The 15,766-nt window shown below is 49.8% G+C and overlaps 1 protein-coding gene across 2 annotated transcripts in view; it reads left to right on the forward strand.

Annotated features, from left to right (window-relative positions):
• The window catches only part of Mmp24 (matrix metallopeptidase 24), a 45,008-nt gene that overhangs the window by 21,055 nt on the left and 8,187 nt on the right, over nt 1-15,766 (forward strand). For both annotated transcript variants that reach the window (XM_051143603.1, XM_051143604.1), the window contains exons 3-5: nt 3,103-3,219; nt 5,162-5,466; nt 13,579-13,740. In XM_051143603.1, coding sequence (XP_050999560.1) covers nt 3,103-3,219; nt 5,162-5,466; nt 13,579-13,740 — 584 coding nt within the window. The remainder of the gene's footprint in view (nt 1-3,102; nt 3,220-5,161; nt 5,467-13,578; nt 13,741-15,766) is intronic.

Below are 15,766 nucleotides of genomic sequence, written 5' to 3' on the forward strand. Positions count from 1 at the left end.
GAGAGAGAAAGAGAGAAGCAGGGCGCTAGAGAGATGGTTCAGCAGTTAAGAGTGCTTACTATTCTTGTGACCCAGGTTCAATTCCCCTACACTCACATGGCGGCTCAACCTCCTATCACCCTGGTTCCAGGGTCCAGTACTTTCTGCTGACTTCTGAGGTCTCCTGCACTTACCTGCTGTACAAACGTACACTTGGGCACATGCATACTCCTTAAAAACACACACACACAGACAAATACTTAAAATGCAAATAAATAAAAATATAAGAAGATGAGAGCAGCTTGCTTATGTTTTAGTTTGGTTTTGCTTTGTTTCAGACAGGCTCTCTGAAACAAAGCCCAGGTTGTCCTGGAACTCACAATGTAGGCCAGGCCATCCTTGAGATAACAGATATCCTCCTGCCTCCCAAGTACCGGAATTAAAAATATCTGGCACCACTATGCCCAGCCATTTTTCTTTTTTTTTTTAATATCCATGGGCTGATAAAATGGGCCTAAAAAGTGCTTGCCATCCAGCCTAATGACCTCGGTTCAATCCCTAAGTCCCACAATGGAAGGAAAGAACCAGATCCTGAAAATCGTTTTCTGACTTTGTGTGTGCACACATACACAGTAATATAATATAAATACTATATTATCATATAATAATAATAATAACTATAAACAAGTAAAACAGCTGTAAAACTAAAAAGAAAAAATATCCATGAAAGAGGCATTCAGGCCAGGAAGGCACAGAAAGAGCAGAAGTGAATTTCCAAAGGGGGAGATAGGAGCCCACGTGAGGGTGGAAGCAGATGGCAGGGCTGGTTGAGGACACGGGAGAGCTGGCAGAAGGCAGGATGGGAAATGCACACAACTGTGGCTCGAGGAGCAGTTCATCCCTCAGACAAGTTGCTCAGCGATGGCAGCATCCCCGGCACACTCGCACACTCGGCCTGTTTATTTGCAAAGGGGAATTGTTGGGTTTGGCTTTCAAATCCCGAGTCCATTATTCCAAGCCGCAGAACTTAAAACCTGGTGATCCGTACTTCTATCCAAACAGTTCCCGGTCCTTCCTTCTCTGAGGGGCACTGTGAAATTCCCAGACAGTGCATCCTGAGGCTCCTTGGAGGCTGGAAACGGCATCCTTGGTCCCCGGCCTCCTGGGTGAGCAGCTTGTAGGAGCCTAGCCCCCTCCCTAGGCTGATGCTAATTTGAGGCTTTTGTGCAGGCTTCGCTGCAGTGTGTCCTGGGCCCTGAGCACTGGTGTCTCTGCTGAGGCTCCACCTGGCTTTGGATTTTCTCTGTTCCAGAAAGCCCCAGGCCTTCTGGACAGGCTTCAAACCAGGCAGGTGGATAAGAAAAAAGGACAAAGGAAAAGAGCTGAGGGAAGAGGCAGCGTTGCCTACCCCATTTCTGCCCACACTTCTCTTAGGAAGTTGGGAGCAATGTTCTGGACACACAGACTGGGGTGGGATGGGTAGAATTCTTAGGGCTCCACCTTAGCTCTGTGACCTTTCACGGGGCCCATCTCCTGCCATACGGCTCTCAGGTCCCACTCTGCCTTGCAGCAATAACAGAGATGGCTCCTGCCTCTCTTTCTAGCATGTGTTACTGAAAGGAACATTTTTTAAAAAATAATTTTTAGTGACTTACTTATATTTTGTGTACATTGGTGCTTTCCCTGTGTGTATGTATGTCTGTGTGAGGGTGTTGGATCCTCTGGAATTGGGATTGGAGCTCAGTTGTGGAGACAGTTGTGAGCATGGCAGCTCACAACCAAGGCTACACAGAGAAACCCTGTATTTAAAAAACAAACAAAACAAAAACAAAACACACACACACAAAAAAAAACCCCACAAAATAAATTGGGAGGAGGTGGTGCACATCTTTAATCCAGCCCTCAGGGAGGCAGAGACAAGAGGATCTCTGAGTTCCAGGCCAGCCTGGTCTACAGAACGAGTTCCAGGACAGCAAAAGCTACACAGAGAAACTGTCTTGAAAAAAACAAAAACAAAGCAACAACAACAACAACAAAACCCCACAATATAATTAACGGGTGCTATAGAAAATTGCATTCTGTGTCCTATATCCTGTTCAGAGATTTTTTTTTTTTTTTTTTTGAGTTGGTGTTGTGTAGACTAGGCTAGCCTGGAACTTTGGTCCTCTTGTCTAGACCTCCCACGTCCCAACTTTACAGCTCTGTACCTAGACATCTAGCCCTTCTTAAACACCTGTAGTGAAACAGCCACCGTCTTTTATGCTCTTCTGTTGTAGTGTTGAAGAGGTGCAATTCTCTCATTTATCCAGTCAGCCTGTTTTTGGTTAAATAATTATTGACCCCTTTCTATGTGAGGCACCCTGCCAGCCCTGAGGATACAGGCAACTCTCCTATTCTCATGCAACTCAGAATCTGGTGAGAAAAAAACAAAAACAAAAACAAAAAATGAAGAATAAACCAGAGAGCAAATGCATACATTTCGAGGATGATAATCACTATAAGGAAGCATTAAGTAAGATCATCAGTGTTGGGATACGGTTGCCCAGCCAATCAGGGAAGCTCTCTATGAAGGGCAGAGACCTTAATGAAGTAAAGGAACAAACCGCATGGCAGATTCTAGACTAGGAATGGTTGGCTGCCATTTCAGAGAACAGCAAGGCACCGCTGTGGGTAAGAAGCTGCTGGGCACATGGGCAGGGGCTAGACCCATGTGGCACACTGTAGACTGAGCTGGGGGTTAGGATTTCATTGCAGTTATGATGCTGATGAGGAAACTGGGGTTCAGGTTGGTTTGATCCCTTGCCTGGAGTCCTTGCTTGGTGAGACTAGGATTTCCCAGTGTCTGCTGGCTCCAGTCTCTTAAGCGTTTCTTAAACTCAAGGGTTTCTCCGTGGGAGTGAATGGATTCATGAATCAGTCAGTCTGTCAAATTCCCTCTGGGGGCATGCGGAGGCATGGTCCCAGAGTCGCGAAGCTGAGAATGTGCACTGCTATTTATTCTGGGGCTGAGGACTGGCCAGTGCCTTCCTAGAGTGCTTAGTAACTACAGTGTGCGTGTATGTGCGTGTGTCTGTGTCTGTCTGTCTGCTTGTGTGTGCGCTTGCATGCCTTCTCTCTACCCAGGTGGATGAAGAAGCCTCGATGTGGCGTCCCTGACCATCCCCACTTGAGCCGGAGGCGGAGAAGCAAGCGCTATGCCCTAACTGGACAGAAGTGGAGGCAGAAACATATCACCTACAGGTGCTGTGGCCCCCTCTCTTCCTCCCTGGTTTTGAACCCCACACTCAGTCTGTCTCGGGGAAGGGGAGGATCAGGACAAAGGCCAGGCGTGTGGACATCAGGGCCAGGCACAGGGAACCTGTGACCTTATTATCTTCCTTGTGACCTCCATAGGTGACCCCTGGCTTCAGGTTTCCTGGTCTTTAGTTGGGTTCTGTGTAGGCATCTACAGATTCAGTTCCTGAGCACGGGGTAGGAATTGCTTAGTTGGACTCGGCTGTGTGAAGGCCATGTTAGTGCTGGCCAACTGTTCTGCCTCAGCTGGATTCCCAGAGTCGGCCCTACAAACTTCACCCAAGGTGCTCCATGCAGAAAGAGTCTCAGCTGTCTCTGAAGGAGAGTAAGGAATGAAGACATGGGTCACAGCAGTGTCACTCCTTGTCTGGGAAACCAGGGCAGAGCAGGCTCTATCTCAAAGCCCCACAGTGACTGAGACAAGAATTTAAAAAAAAAAAAAAAAAAAAACAGAATAGCAGGGCCAGACCCCAGTGTTCACAGAAGGCTTGGACGAGGACCACGCTAGGAGAGGCCCCAATAAGTTCCCAACTCCGAGTCCATCTCAGACCAATTCCCTGGGCACAGTAAAAGGAGCAAGGATGCAGATTACTGGGTTAGAGTGAGGCTTTTCTTACTGACAAGATGTAGAGCAGGATTCCTCTCTCTCTCTCTCTCTCTCTCTCTCTCTCTCTCTCTCTCTCTCTCTGTTGGTTTTTCGAGACAGAGTTTCTTTTTGTATCCTTGGCTGTCCTGGACTCACTTTGTAGACCAGGCTGGCCTTGAACTCACAGAGATCCACCTGCCTCTGCCTCCCAAGTGCTGGGATTAAAGGTGTGCGCCACCACACCCCGCTCCTCTTTTCTTTTTTTCAAAAAGAGAAGGAAACATAAGAGGAATCTAGGTTAGACGATCCTTGGGTGTCCCAAAGACGAGGAACAGATCAAGAGAAGGGGAAAGAACCTTCTAACCCAAGTCTAGCCTTACCTTCCACTACCTTACCTCTCTAGACCTCTGCTTCCTCCCTGTGGGATGGGTAAGATGACCCACGCCCCAGGCATTGATGGGGCAGAGCGCTCATAAGTAGTAATGTTCCATTGTGGAGAGCTGTGCCCCACAGACACAGGCACCTTAAGAGAGAGCTGAATCAGGCTCTGTATTAGTTCAGGTGCTGCCCTACACTGGCCGCTGACAGACCAGCAACAGCCAGGCCCTTCCACTTGAATGCCTCTGCACTGTTTGAGTATGTTTGTGGCTTTTACACATGTACACTCCTTACATACCAGTTAGACATAGAGGAGCCGCTCTAGGATGGAGCCCCTTACGCAACAACACAAGCCTTGTCAGGAATAAAAACTCCAACAAAAATAAAGCTATCGCTGGGGAGGCAGAGGCAGGCGGATCACTATGAGTTCGAGGCCAGCCTGATCTACAAAGTGAGTCTAGGACAGCCAGAGCTACAAAGAGAAACCCTGTCTTGAAAAAACAAAAAAACAAAAAAACCCACCAACACCCTCCCAAAACAAAACAAAAACAAAAACCAAACCCAAAGCTATTTTGACTCCTGAGGTAGGGGTGGGGGTCCAGCTATTCTGACTGAGGTAGGGGTGGGGGTCCAGCTATTCTGACTGAGGTAGGGGTGGGGGTCCAGCTATTCTGACTGAGGTAGGGGTGGGGGTCCAGCTATTCTGACTGAGGTAGGGGTGGGGGTCCAGCTATTCTGACTGAGGTAGGGGTGGGGGTCCAATGCTCTTCCTTTTCAGCATATTCTCCAACCCCTGGGGCATCTCAGTAGAATTCTAGCACTCGAAATGTGAAGACTGCTGGGCCGTACTGCTCTGACATCTCTTTTAGCTCCACTCTCTCTGATTCTGTATTTCTTTCTAATGACCCCTTTCTCTCTCACCAGCATTCACAACTACACCCCAAAGGTGGGTGAGCTGGACACACGGAAAGCTATCCGCCAGGCTTTCGATGTGTGGCAGAAGGTAACCCCGCTGACCTTTGAAGAGGTGCCCTACCACGAGATCAAAAGTGACCGGAAGGAGGCAGACATCATGATCTTCTTTGCTTCTGGTTTCCATGGTGACAGCTCCCCATTTGATGGGGAAGGGGGATTCCTAGCCCATGCCTACTTCCCTGGCCCAGGGATTGGAGGAGACACTCACTTTGATTCAGATGAGCCCTGGACACTAGGAAATGCCAACCATGATGGTAAGGACATAGGGCTGGGGCTGGGGGTGGGGGAGTGCTGGGCTGTTCGGCTGTCAGGGAAAGCTGCACAAAGGAGGCATTGGCAGAACGCCATTGACAAGAGACGTGCTTCCCAGAGCTTCGTGTCTAAGAACTCAAGGATCTAAGAGTATTATCCCCTGATAATACTCAACATTCAATCTACCAGGAACAGGGCCACAAAGATGGGTGAGACCACTTAGGAGTTGGTCTGGTTGGTCTGAGGCAGGACAGCACCATGAGTAAGAAGGATGATGTTTTAGAGGCTGAAGAAACAGGTTAGAAGCCGTTCAAATAGAACTTGAGATCAGAAAAGGATGGGTCCTGGCCCTAAAGTAATTCTAAGCCATGGCAGTCACCATTCTAGCATCCTCAGATAACTCGCCCTGCACCACTGTGATTCTGTGGTGCTCAGGAAACAGCAGCAGTCAGTATGGGGCAGCGATAGCTCTCATCATTAAAGTGTTTATCCATGTGAACTCAAAAGACACTTGCTTAGCAAATGGAAAAGGACCCAGAGTTATTTGTATGTGTGCATGTTGTGTCAGTGTGTGAATGCCACAGCTCTCATGTGGAGATCAAAGACAACTTGGGGACATCAATTTTCTCCATTGTGTAGGTCTCAGGAGCCAGACTCAGGTGGTCATGCCTGGTGGCAGGTACCTTTCCCTAGAGCCCAGTAATCTATTCATTATAGTTAGTTAGTTAGTTAGTTAGTTAGTTAACACTTGTTAACTAAGTTGTACTATAGAGTTCAGAGGACAACTTGTGGGTGTCCTTTCTCTCTTTTCCACCAGGTAAGTTCCAGGGCTTGAACTTGGGTCATCAGGCTTGGTAGAGAGTGCCTGTATCTACTGAGTGATCATGCGAACTCAAGTCCATTTTTAAGATGAAGAGCTCAGGGCTCAAATGGCATAACTTGTAGGTGACAACGCTGGCGCTCAAACCCTAGTTCAACAGCGCCCTGTGTGAGGGCTAAGGATGTAGCTGAGTCTTTGCCTAGCATTCATAAATCCCCAGGTTCAATGCCCAGCATAAGTGACGGGGGGGGGGAGGGGGTGGTACACACCTGTAATCCCAGCATACAGGAAGTGGAGACAAGAGGACAGATTAGGTCATCTCTAAGGTCTCTTCCAATGATGCCGTGACGCAGAATAAAGTCCTGCAAAAGACCAAGGAGTATCTGAACATTTAATTAAGGTGGGGCAGGCAGAGTTGAGATGGCAGGTGTCTACATAGGTAACCCTGCTGAAAGCTGCAGCACGGGTGCCCAGAAAATGCAACGAGATTCAGGAGGAAGTGGGGTGGAAGGACAGAGGATTCAGCCTTTAGGTTATAATAGGTAGTAATTAGTGGGTACGTTAAGGTTCTAAGGTCCATACCAAGTGTCTTCCGAACATCATACCACAAGTACGTATTGTCACCCCCATTTTACAGATGGGCAAACAAAGGCGTAGAGAAACACTATTCTGTCTAAGGCCCTGGAGTTAGAGAGTAGTTAAGCAAGGCTTTGAGTTTGGATAGCATAGCCCTGGAGCCCATAATCTCAGCTGCCATGCTGAGCTCCCATGGATCGCAAACTACCGGGCCCATGAGGAACTTGGGTCGGCAGAGTCCAGTGTTGAGAGACATCTCTGTCCTTGACGTTTCCCTACCCAGCCTGATGGTGAGAACCACCAAAGGTCTCTTAGCACTGTGAAGTCCTGTCGCTTGAGATGCTGATCTGTAAACTGAGAAGACACCTCTTCCTGCCTCGGTGCAGCTTGTAGGTACAGGCAGGCTCTTCACAAGTCCCTCCCCTCAGAAGCTGTGTCTCGTGTAGGTAGGTGGGTTGTTCCCTTGAGGACCACTACTGTCAGGGGGACACTGACACACCACTGTGTGAGCTGGGGGTTCACTCCTCTCAGCATCTGTCCAACACTGATCCAGGAGATGGCTTGGCCAAGGTGCAGCCCGGTGCAGCCCAGAGAGTTAGAAAACGGTTCAATTTCTTTGCCCTCCTCCCTCTTCGGATTTATGCTCTGTTTCCTGTGAAGCGCGTCATCTCTCCTATGTGCTGGATAACTTTCCTGGCCTTTCATGTATACCTATTCTTCATCTTATTCTTAGTTTTGGAGTAGGTGTCAACAAATAACTGTGATGGCTGAGAAGGCATTAGGAAACAAAAAACTATCATTTTCAGGCCCTGTCATGTGCCAGGCACCATTAGCTGAAAAGGTCTCAGTTTTGGCTGTGGTGAACACAACAGGATTTTCAAAGGGTTCTTTTCCTACAGAGGCTCTAGGAAGAAATGTCCCTGCCTCTCTTTCTGCCAAGCCCCGGGGGGGTCTCCATCATCAGGCCCACTCCTGGCTTTGAATAGTTTACTGGGCTGAGTCTCCAGATACAAGATCTGGAGTATGTGGCAGGCGGAAAGGACCTGGAACCTGTGAGCGGACACCCCTGCAGCACAGCACCCCGCCTGCCGGATCACCCCATGTGTGGCAAACACCCTCCAGTTCTGATAGAAATTCCAAGAGAGCCAATGTCAGGGAGGAGCCAGTTCCCCTTAGAAGCACAGCCATAGATCCCTGGCGGCTGGGGTGAGCACGCGCACTGCCCCAAGACAGGTTTCAGCGAGTGGAAAGGAACCACAATGTGTTGAGCACCCGGACAATATGGCACCGGATTTCCACATAGGCTCAAAGAGAGGAGCAGGCTGTCCTGGGGGCTTTGGTGGCATCACTGGCTCTCTTCTTCCCTTGTGGAATATCTTCAGACTCTCTAAAGGAGGGAGACTAAGGGGTCCCCTAGAGAGCCATCGTCTGCTTCAGTGATCAGCACTGTTGCTCCCACTTACCCACCCCCTTCCTCTTTTATTTTGGAACTGAGGGTGTTTCGTTTCGCTAATTTTATCTTTATTTTATGTGTATGAGTGTTTTGCCTCCATCTAAGTGCATCACAAGCAGCATCCTCGGAGGCCAGATCAGGGTGTCAGATCTTCTGCAACTGGAATTACTGATGGTTGTAGGCTGCCATGTCGGTGCTGGGAAATGAACCCTGGGCCTCTACAAGAGCAACAAGTGCTCTTAACCACCAAGCCCTCTCTCCAGCCTCATGGCTGATGTATTTTAAAGAAAGTCCTAGCTATAAAATCATTTTATATATGACTACTTTAGTGTGTAATGTTAACAAAGGCCTAATTTTATATAACCCCCAAATCATTATTAACTTCAACAAAGTTTACAACTTCTAGTGCCCAGAGCAGTGGTAAAGTACTTGCCATGAGCTATGAAGGTCTAAGTCTGACCCTTAGAACCATGTCAAAAAGCCAAGTACGGTGTCATATGCTTGTAATCCCAGCACTGGGGAGTCAAGAGACAGGGGATCCCTGAGGCTTGCTGGCTAAGCATCCTAGCCTAGTCAGGAAGCTCCAGACCCAGGGAGATCCCCTGTCTCAAAACACAAGATGCAACAATGGCCAAGGTTAACTTCTGCCTACACATACACACACACACACACACACACACACACACACACACACATACATGTAGGTACAATACAAAAATACATATACATAATCTAATACTCAGTAGTCATCTCCTCACTTACATTAGAAGTGTCTTTTTACAGTTGTTGGCTTGAATCAGGATCCAAGCAAGATCCATACCACACATGGCTCTTTTAAAGTCTTGCGGTTTAAAATACATCCTGCCCTGACGTTTCCCTGCCTTGCACGGAAGAAACTGTCCTGAGTATGGTCATTCCACTTGATGAGTCTCAGGTTCACCTTTAACCTGTCGCTCTCCTCATGGCCCCTGAGTACTGCGGGGGAGAGTAGGCCTGGCTAGATGTAGGTTTACTTTTGGGTAGGATTTTTCCTTGGTATTGTTAAGTTCTGTTCACTACATCAGGAAACATGTATGTTTCAAGGTGTCCTGTTTAAATGAGAAGACAGACAGGAAGGAAGGAAAGAAGGAAGGAAAAGATATAGTCTATATCTGAACCCCAAACTTCCTGCATCACAATCCTCACTGCCCCAGTATTTAAAAGATTTCCTAGACTCACATCTATATTCTAGCACTCAAGAGGACGACGCAAGAAGGCTGCTGTTGTTCTGAGACCGGCCTGGAATACAGAGACTCTGTCTTGGGGGGTGGAGTGGTGAAGGACAGACAGGGGAGAAGGCTCATTGGGTAAACTGTTGGCTGTGCAAACACAGGAACCCAAATTAGGGTCCCTGGCACCCAAATAAAAGCCGGCTGTGGCAATGCACATCTGTAACCCCAAGCTGGGGGACAGAATTGGGCAGATGTTACGCGCTCACTGGCCAGCCAGGTTAGCCAAGGTAGCAAGCACTGGTTTTGCTGAGAGACCTTGTTTAAATAAACAAAAAGATGGAAAGTATTAGGGAATTCTCAACATCAATCTCTGGTCTCCACATGCATGCCCCCACAGGTAAGTATGCCTGCCACATACACAACACACACACACACACACGTGCGCTCGAGCAAAGCTCCCCAGAGGGCCGCTGAATTGTGTGTGGTTCTCATCCCCCCCCACACACACACACTGAAGAGTACAAAGGGGCAAGCTAGACCACCACCTTAAAGCCATTTTCATTAAACTTCCTCTGTCCTCATTTCGTTCAAATGAGTCAGCCAGTGAAGTCAGCAGATGCCCACTCCACCCAGCCCTCAGTGTTCCTTCCTAGAGGAAGGTGACAAACCAGGAAGAGCCTTCATGACCATCCCCGGCTTCACAGGACCAAGCCTTTCCACACTTAGGTCACTAACCCCATCCCAGCACAGGGACATGGAGGCAGCAAAGATCAAATCTCCAGTTTACAGATGATGGAATTGAAGCTCTACTGGGCGTTGAGAAAGTCACACAGCTGGAAGGCGGCAGAGCCAGATGTGAAAGTGAGATGTCACATCTTTAACAGTCCCCACAGGGGTCTGTGCAGGTGGCCCACAGACAGCACTTGGAAAACTACCCTAGTTTTTGGCGCTAGATGCTGTCACTTTACCATGTCAGACTTGGGAAACTTTGAGCCATTTTGGGGGGCTACTGTCCCCAAGAAACTCAGTCTTGGGACCGAGTATGTACCCCGTAGCTGTAATTAGTGAAGGTTGGACAGTGGCCAGTACCTAAAGCTGCCTGAGATTAAAATGCTGGCAGAGTGGAGAAGGCAGCATTCTTGGCCAGCTGGGAAAGCCAGGCTGGTTTCCTGGGAGATGGAGTGGACTTTAAAGGAAGGAGGGCGTTTAGGTGGAGGGGACAGTGCTGGGGGGGGCATTCCGGGGGGGGGGGAAGGAAATGCCTTAGGGTGATACTATCAAGAGCCAGGAACATGGGTGTCCAGTGAGGGGCTCCATCCTAAATGAGGCAAGGTCCACTGGAGTAGCCAAGCAGAGTGTCATGCTACCAGGCCCAGAGACGCCCAGAGCACACACAAGTGGGGACACTGGTCCTCTCGCCACAGCTCAACACAACAGCCAGAATGAGCGATGACCCGTCTGTGCCAGGTATGGGCATTTTGTTCACCTTGACTCATTAATCCTTGTCCCTGTTCTTATGAGGACGGCAGCCATGATTCTTTCGCTTTAGAGAAAGGGGTCGCAAAATGCCACAGTGCTGAGACATGGCAGAGCTGCAGAAACCATATTCTGATTGATGACTCTGCTTCCTGCCTCTCAGCCTCTGAGGAGTGAAGACGCTGAGGGCCTCCTCTTCATCAGGCACGCGTGGCTCTTCTCTGTAGCTGACCTCCCTCTTTACTCTGTGTCCCCTCACAAGCTCAGCGTGGCTGCTCTCCATCCCTTTCATCCCCAAAGCTCTCCTGGTTTTGTGTTATGGGATGTTGGCTTCTCAGCTTTTCTCTTACTTTCTGTCCTGGGAAGAAACCCACAGGTCTCTTTCCTTCAAGGGACTTCAATGTTCAACAGAACTGGGCACACACCAAGGACAATGGCAGAGAGTACCCAGGGGCTCCCTGGCTCCCTGATGAGGTCTCTGTGGATGATCCCAAGGAGAGGCCTGGTCAGGAGAAAGGCCCTGAACAGCTTGTCCAGGTGGATCAGCAAGTCAGGAGCAGAGCCAGGGCAGGCCGCAGGGGCGCTGAGCTGCCTTCTGGCAGCTTCAACAGCCACCTTTGTTTGCAGTGGAGCTAAAAGATGAGCTCACTGCTTCCCTGCTGCTGAAGGGACCAGGACCTGAGGAAGGAGCTGGGGGCAACCTGGCTTTTCTCCTGTCAGCCTGCCCTTCTCAGCAGAAGGCCAGCCCAGGCTTCTGGCCAACCTTGCAGTGATCTTGCCCAGCCCCCATTCCTCTCCATTGCTCAAAGGTGGCTTCATGATGACACTGTTGATGTCAACGGAGAGTTGGTCTAGATCTGGCTTATAGAGTTCTTCTCTTTTCCCAAGACCTTACTCAGAAAAGCCAGACAACTCCCACTCTCATGTGATTCTCCAGGGACCTTCATGGGCTGGCAACTCTGCCTGAGATTACTAGAGCCAGAGCAGGTAGTAAAGTCCCTGACTCCTGGTAGACTCTGAGGTAGCAGAAAGGAAGAAGACATGCCTAGGACTGGGAGATAAGAGAAAGGTCTCAGGGGGAGATAGCAGAGATCAAGCGGACAGGATCAGAACTGTTGATACAAGGCCCTGCCCAACTCCTTGGCCCTAGCATTCCTTTCCCAGTACTATGCTTACTTAGTATCCACAAATTCAGGCCTTGCCTTACCCAAGGCTTAAAAGAGAAGTTGATGATCACTGGCTTTAAGAGAATCTGGTTGCTGAAACTTGCCAACCTTTCTGGTCCATTGGGCTTGTTTCTGGTCCAGCTCAGGTGTTTTGTGTTGTAGCAACAAAGCGACCATTCCTGGCTATGCCTGTAGCTCTTCAGTCCTCACCAAGCCTTGAGGCAGGTCTGGTTTCTCCTTTCTACAAATGAGCACACTGAGGTTTGGGTGTTGATAAGTGAGGGTGAATGGTCTCGTCTCAGAGGTGCTCAAAACCACCACAGCATGCTGCCCCTTAGTTTCAGGGTCAGGATCCTGTGTTCCGCTTTCAGCACCAGGATGGTGCTCCCACCTGTTCTTGACTCCTCGATCTGAGGCAGTAGTTTCAGGCCTAGAGCCCTGCTGCCCCACATCCCGCCCTGTTCACAGCAGGCCCCCTGAAGATGACTACCAACCAGCCACCCCAAGGATTTTCTTGTCTTGTCTTACCCTCTGGCACCCTAGTATGTGCACCCCACCTTCTGAACTGGTCCTACTTTGCCTCTAATCCTTTCTCCAGTGGCAACCAGGGTGACGTCATCATGCCCCACCTCCTCTCCTGCTATCCCTGACCCCCACACCTCCCCAAGGCCAAGAAACAGATCCAAATTCCTTTGTAGGGCATCACAGAGCCCTGCCTGCCAGCCTGGCTGACCTCATCTCTCCCTGGCCCTCCCCGTGTGCTTTGTTCTAGAGCCAAGTGGAATGAACTGCTAGTCCCGGGCCTGGTTTAAAGTGGTCCCTCTGCCAGGAATGCCACTCCCTCTCTTCCCCCTAACCCTGAGTCCATTCTTCAGACCAATTCTCACCTTTCAATTCACCCTGATGGCATCTCCCACCCACCCCCCCCACCCCCGCATCTTCCTCCAATCCAAATGCGACTTAGTAGCACAGACATGCAGTCCCAGCTACTAGGAGGCTGAGGCAGGAGGACTGCAAGTTGGAGTCCTCAAAATAAAAAATAAAATAAAAAGAGGTCTGGGAATATAGCTTAGTGGTACATACAAGGCCCAGAGGTTCTATCCTTAGTTCCTTAAAAATGTTCTCAAACTTTCTACGTCTGTTAAAGCACCGAGTGCCTGAATACTGTGTAGCCATTGCAACTTCTGCATGCACCCCTCTGTATACATACACACACACACACACACACACACACACACACACACACACATACACACACACACACACACACACGTACATAAAAAGTAGTGTTTGATTTCTCTGTGTCCCCAGTGTCCAGCAGAAGGTCAGAGGCAGATCGGATATGCTAAGTGAGGGACTGACTGGCTAACACTAAGCGGGTGCCCTGGGCACCTCCTGTGTCCTCTCCACAGGCAATGACCTCTTCCTCGTGGCTGTGCACGAGCTGGGCCATGCACTGGGCCTGGAGCACTCTAACGACCCCAGTGCCATCATGGCACCCTTCTACCAGTACATGGAGACGCACAACTTCAAACTGCCCCAGGATGATCTTCAAGGCATCCAGAAGATTTACGGTGTGTGTGGTAGGGGAGAGGAGGGCCCACCATTGTGAAAATGGGCTGTGGCAGGTTGGGGGGGATCGGAGCTTCCCAATTGTCAGCATTGCTGCTGTGTCCCTATGCTGACTTTAATGAAGTCCCCTAGCACACTGGGAAACTGGAGGAGGAGCCTTGGGGGCTGGCACTGTGACTGAGAGGGCAAAGCGAGGTGAGGCCCCACCCATTCCCTCTTCTCTATCCTTTTCCACCAACCTCCCTGTCACCTCCTGTTCTCCATTGCCTCCCTCTACCAGATGGGGACCAGGCGCACTCCTGGGTGCCTCTAACCTAGGCGAGTCGCAGATGAGTAGCTAGCTTGCCGTCTTAATAAGCTATGACAGGCCTACCCTATAGGGCCATGCTGGCATGGAGGTTCTAGTCAGGTTGGTTGGAAAGGGAAGACCAGTTCATCTGAGCAAGCGCTGGTCAACAGAACACAGGGGCGGGGCTCCCTCTGGAGGAGGTGGGGCAACCAGAGCGGGAGTGGGGGGGGGGATCACAGCAGGTGAGACAGCAGGAGACAGGTGGGCAGCCAGGACTAGAAGTTATTCCAAAGGTGGGATGGACAGGATCTGCTGACAGATCAGATGTGGGATGAGGACAAGAAGGAACAGGGCAAGACATCACCAAGAGTTCTGACTTTGCTCTGGTGTAGCAGCTCAGCTGGTAAATACTTACCTAGCACATATGAAGCCCTAAATTCAACCCCCAGACCCGCAAGGACCAGACATGGCAGCTTACACCTGTAACCCCAGCCTTCTAGAGGTAGAAGGATCATCCTTTTGCGAGACCCTGTCTTAAAAACAAACAAAAAAGTGGGGGTGGGGAGCACTCTGATCTTTGTAATTGTAGAATAATAGGATTTCTCTCAGTCTGCAGTCTGTAGCCCACAGACCAGGTGGGTATTCGCTTGGGGTCTTTAGTGTATAACACATAATTACTAGTTACAAATAGCCATTGAAATGTAAATGCTAGCCAGATGGTAGTGGTGGTGGAGGAGGAGGAGGCGCAGCCATGGTACACGCCTTTAATCCCAGCACTTGGGAGGCAGAGGCAGGAGGATGGCTGAGTTTGAGGCCAGCTGGTCTACAGAGTAAATTTCAGGAGCCAGGACTGTTACACAGAGAAATCCTGTCTCGAAAAACAAAACCAAAGGAAGGAAGGAAGGACCTTTAATTTATAATATTTACACTGAAGTTTCAGCCCCTCAGCCACTAAGAACTAGTCACTCATTGTCTCTCACTGTCACTCACTGTCGTCACTCACTGTCGTCACTCAGTAGCCACGTGGGCATACAGACAGAGGCAACTATACGGACAGTGCAAACACTGGGCATTTCTATCACTGCAGTGTCAGAGGGCAGCCCTTAGGGCCTCGAGAACCAGGAACGCAGATGAGCTCCTTAGAGCAGTGACTCTCAACTAGGTTGCCCTTGGGAGTCATCTTAGGATGCTTACAGAAACACTGACACACAGCCCTCAGCCAAACATCTGAGTGAGTCCATCTGGGGAGCTTCCTGAAGCGCTGGAGTTGTAAAACTCTCCTAGGTGGTCCGCATGAGCTGCCCAAGCTGAGAGGCATTACAAAGGGAAGGAGGAAAGGAGCCCCTAAGGGTACCCTGTCTTTGGAGTAGGGTAGACACCCCTAACGATGGAAGTCAACAGAGCAGCCTCCAAGGAGCAGACAAGCGAAGGGTGCAGGGCCCTGGAAAAGGAGGAGCATGGTTCAGCGCAGATGTTTCCAAACTCTTGCTACCCAGCGTGTGGGGCTCAGGACCAGTGACATGGCTTCTCCTGAGCCCTTGAAGACATGCTGTCTGTCTCCACCCCAGACCCTCTGAATCACAACCCGCGTTACCGAGATTCCTGACGTGATTCATTCGATCCAACAAAGTTTGAGTTGATAACTCCTGGATTCCAAAATACAGAGGTCATCGGTGACCTCGCCCAGTCTTTCGGGTGGGAAACGGAGCTAAAGCTCTCTCTCTATTGAAGCTGCTACG

The sequence above is a fragment of the Acomys russatus genome, chromosome 4 (assembly GCF_903995435.1).
Source record: "Acomys russatus chromosome 4, mAcoRus1.1, whole genome shotgun sequence".
Classification (NCBI taxonomy): Eukaryota; Metazoa; Chordata; class Mammalia; order Rodentia; family Muridae; genus Acomys; species Acomys russatus.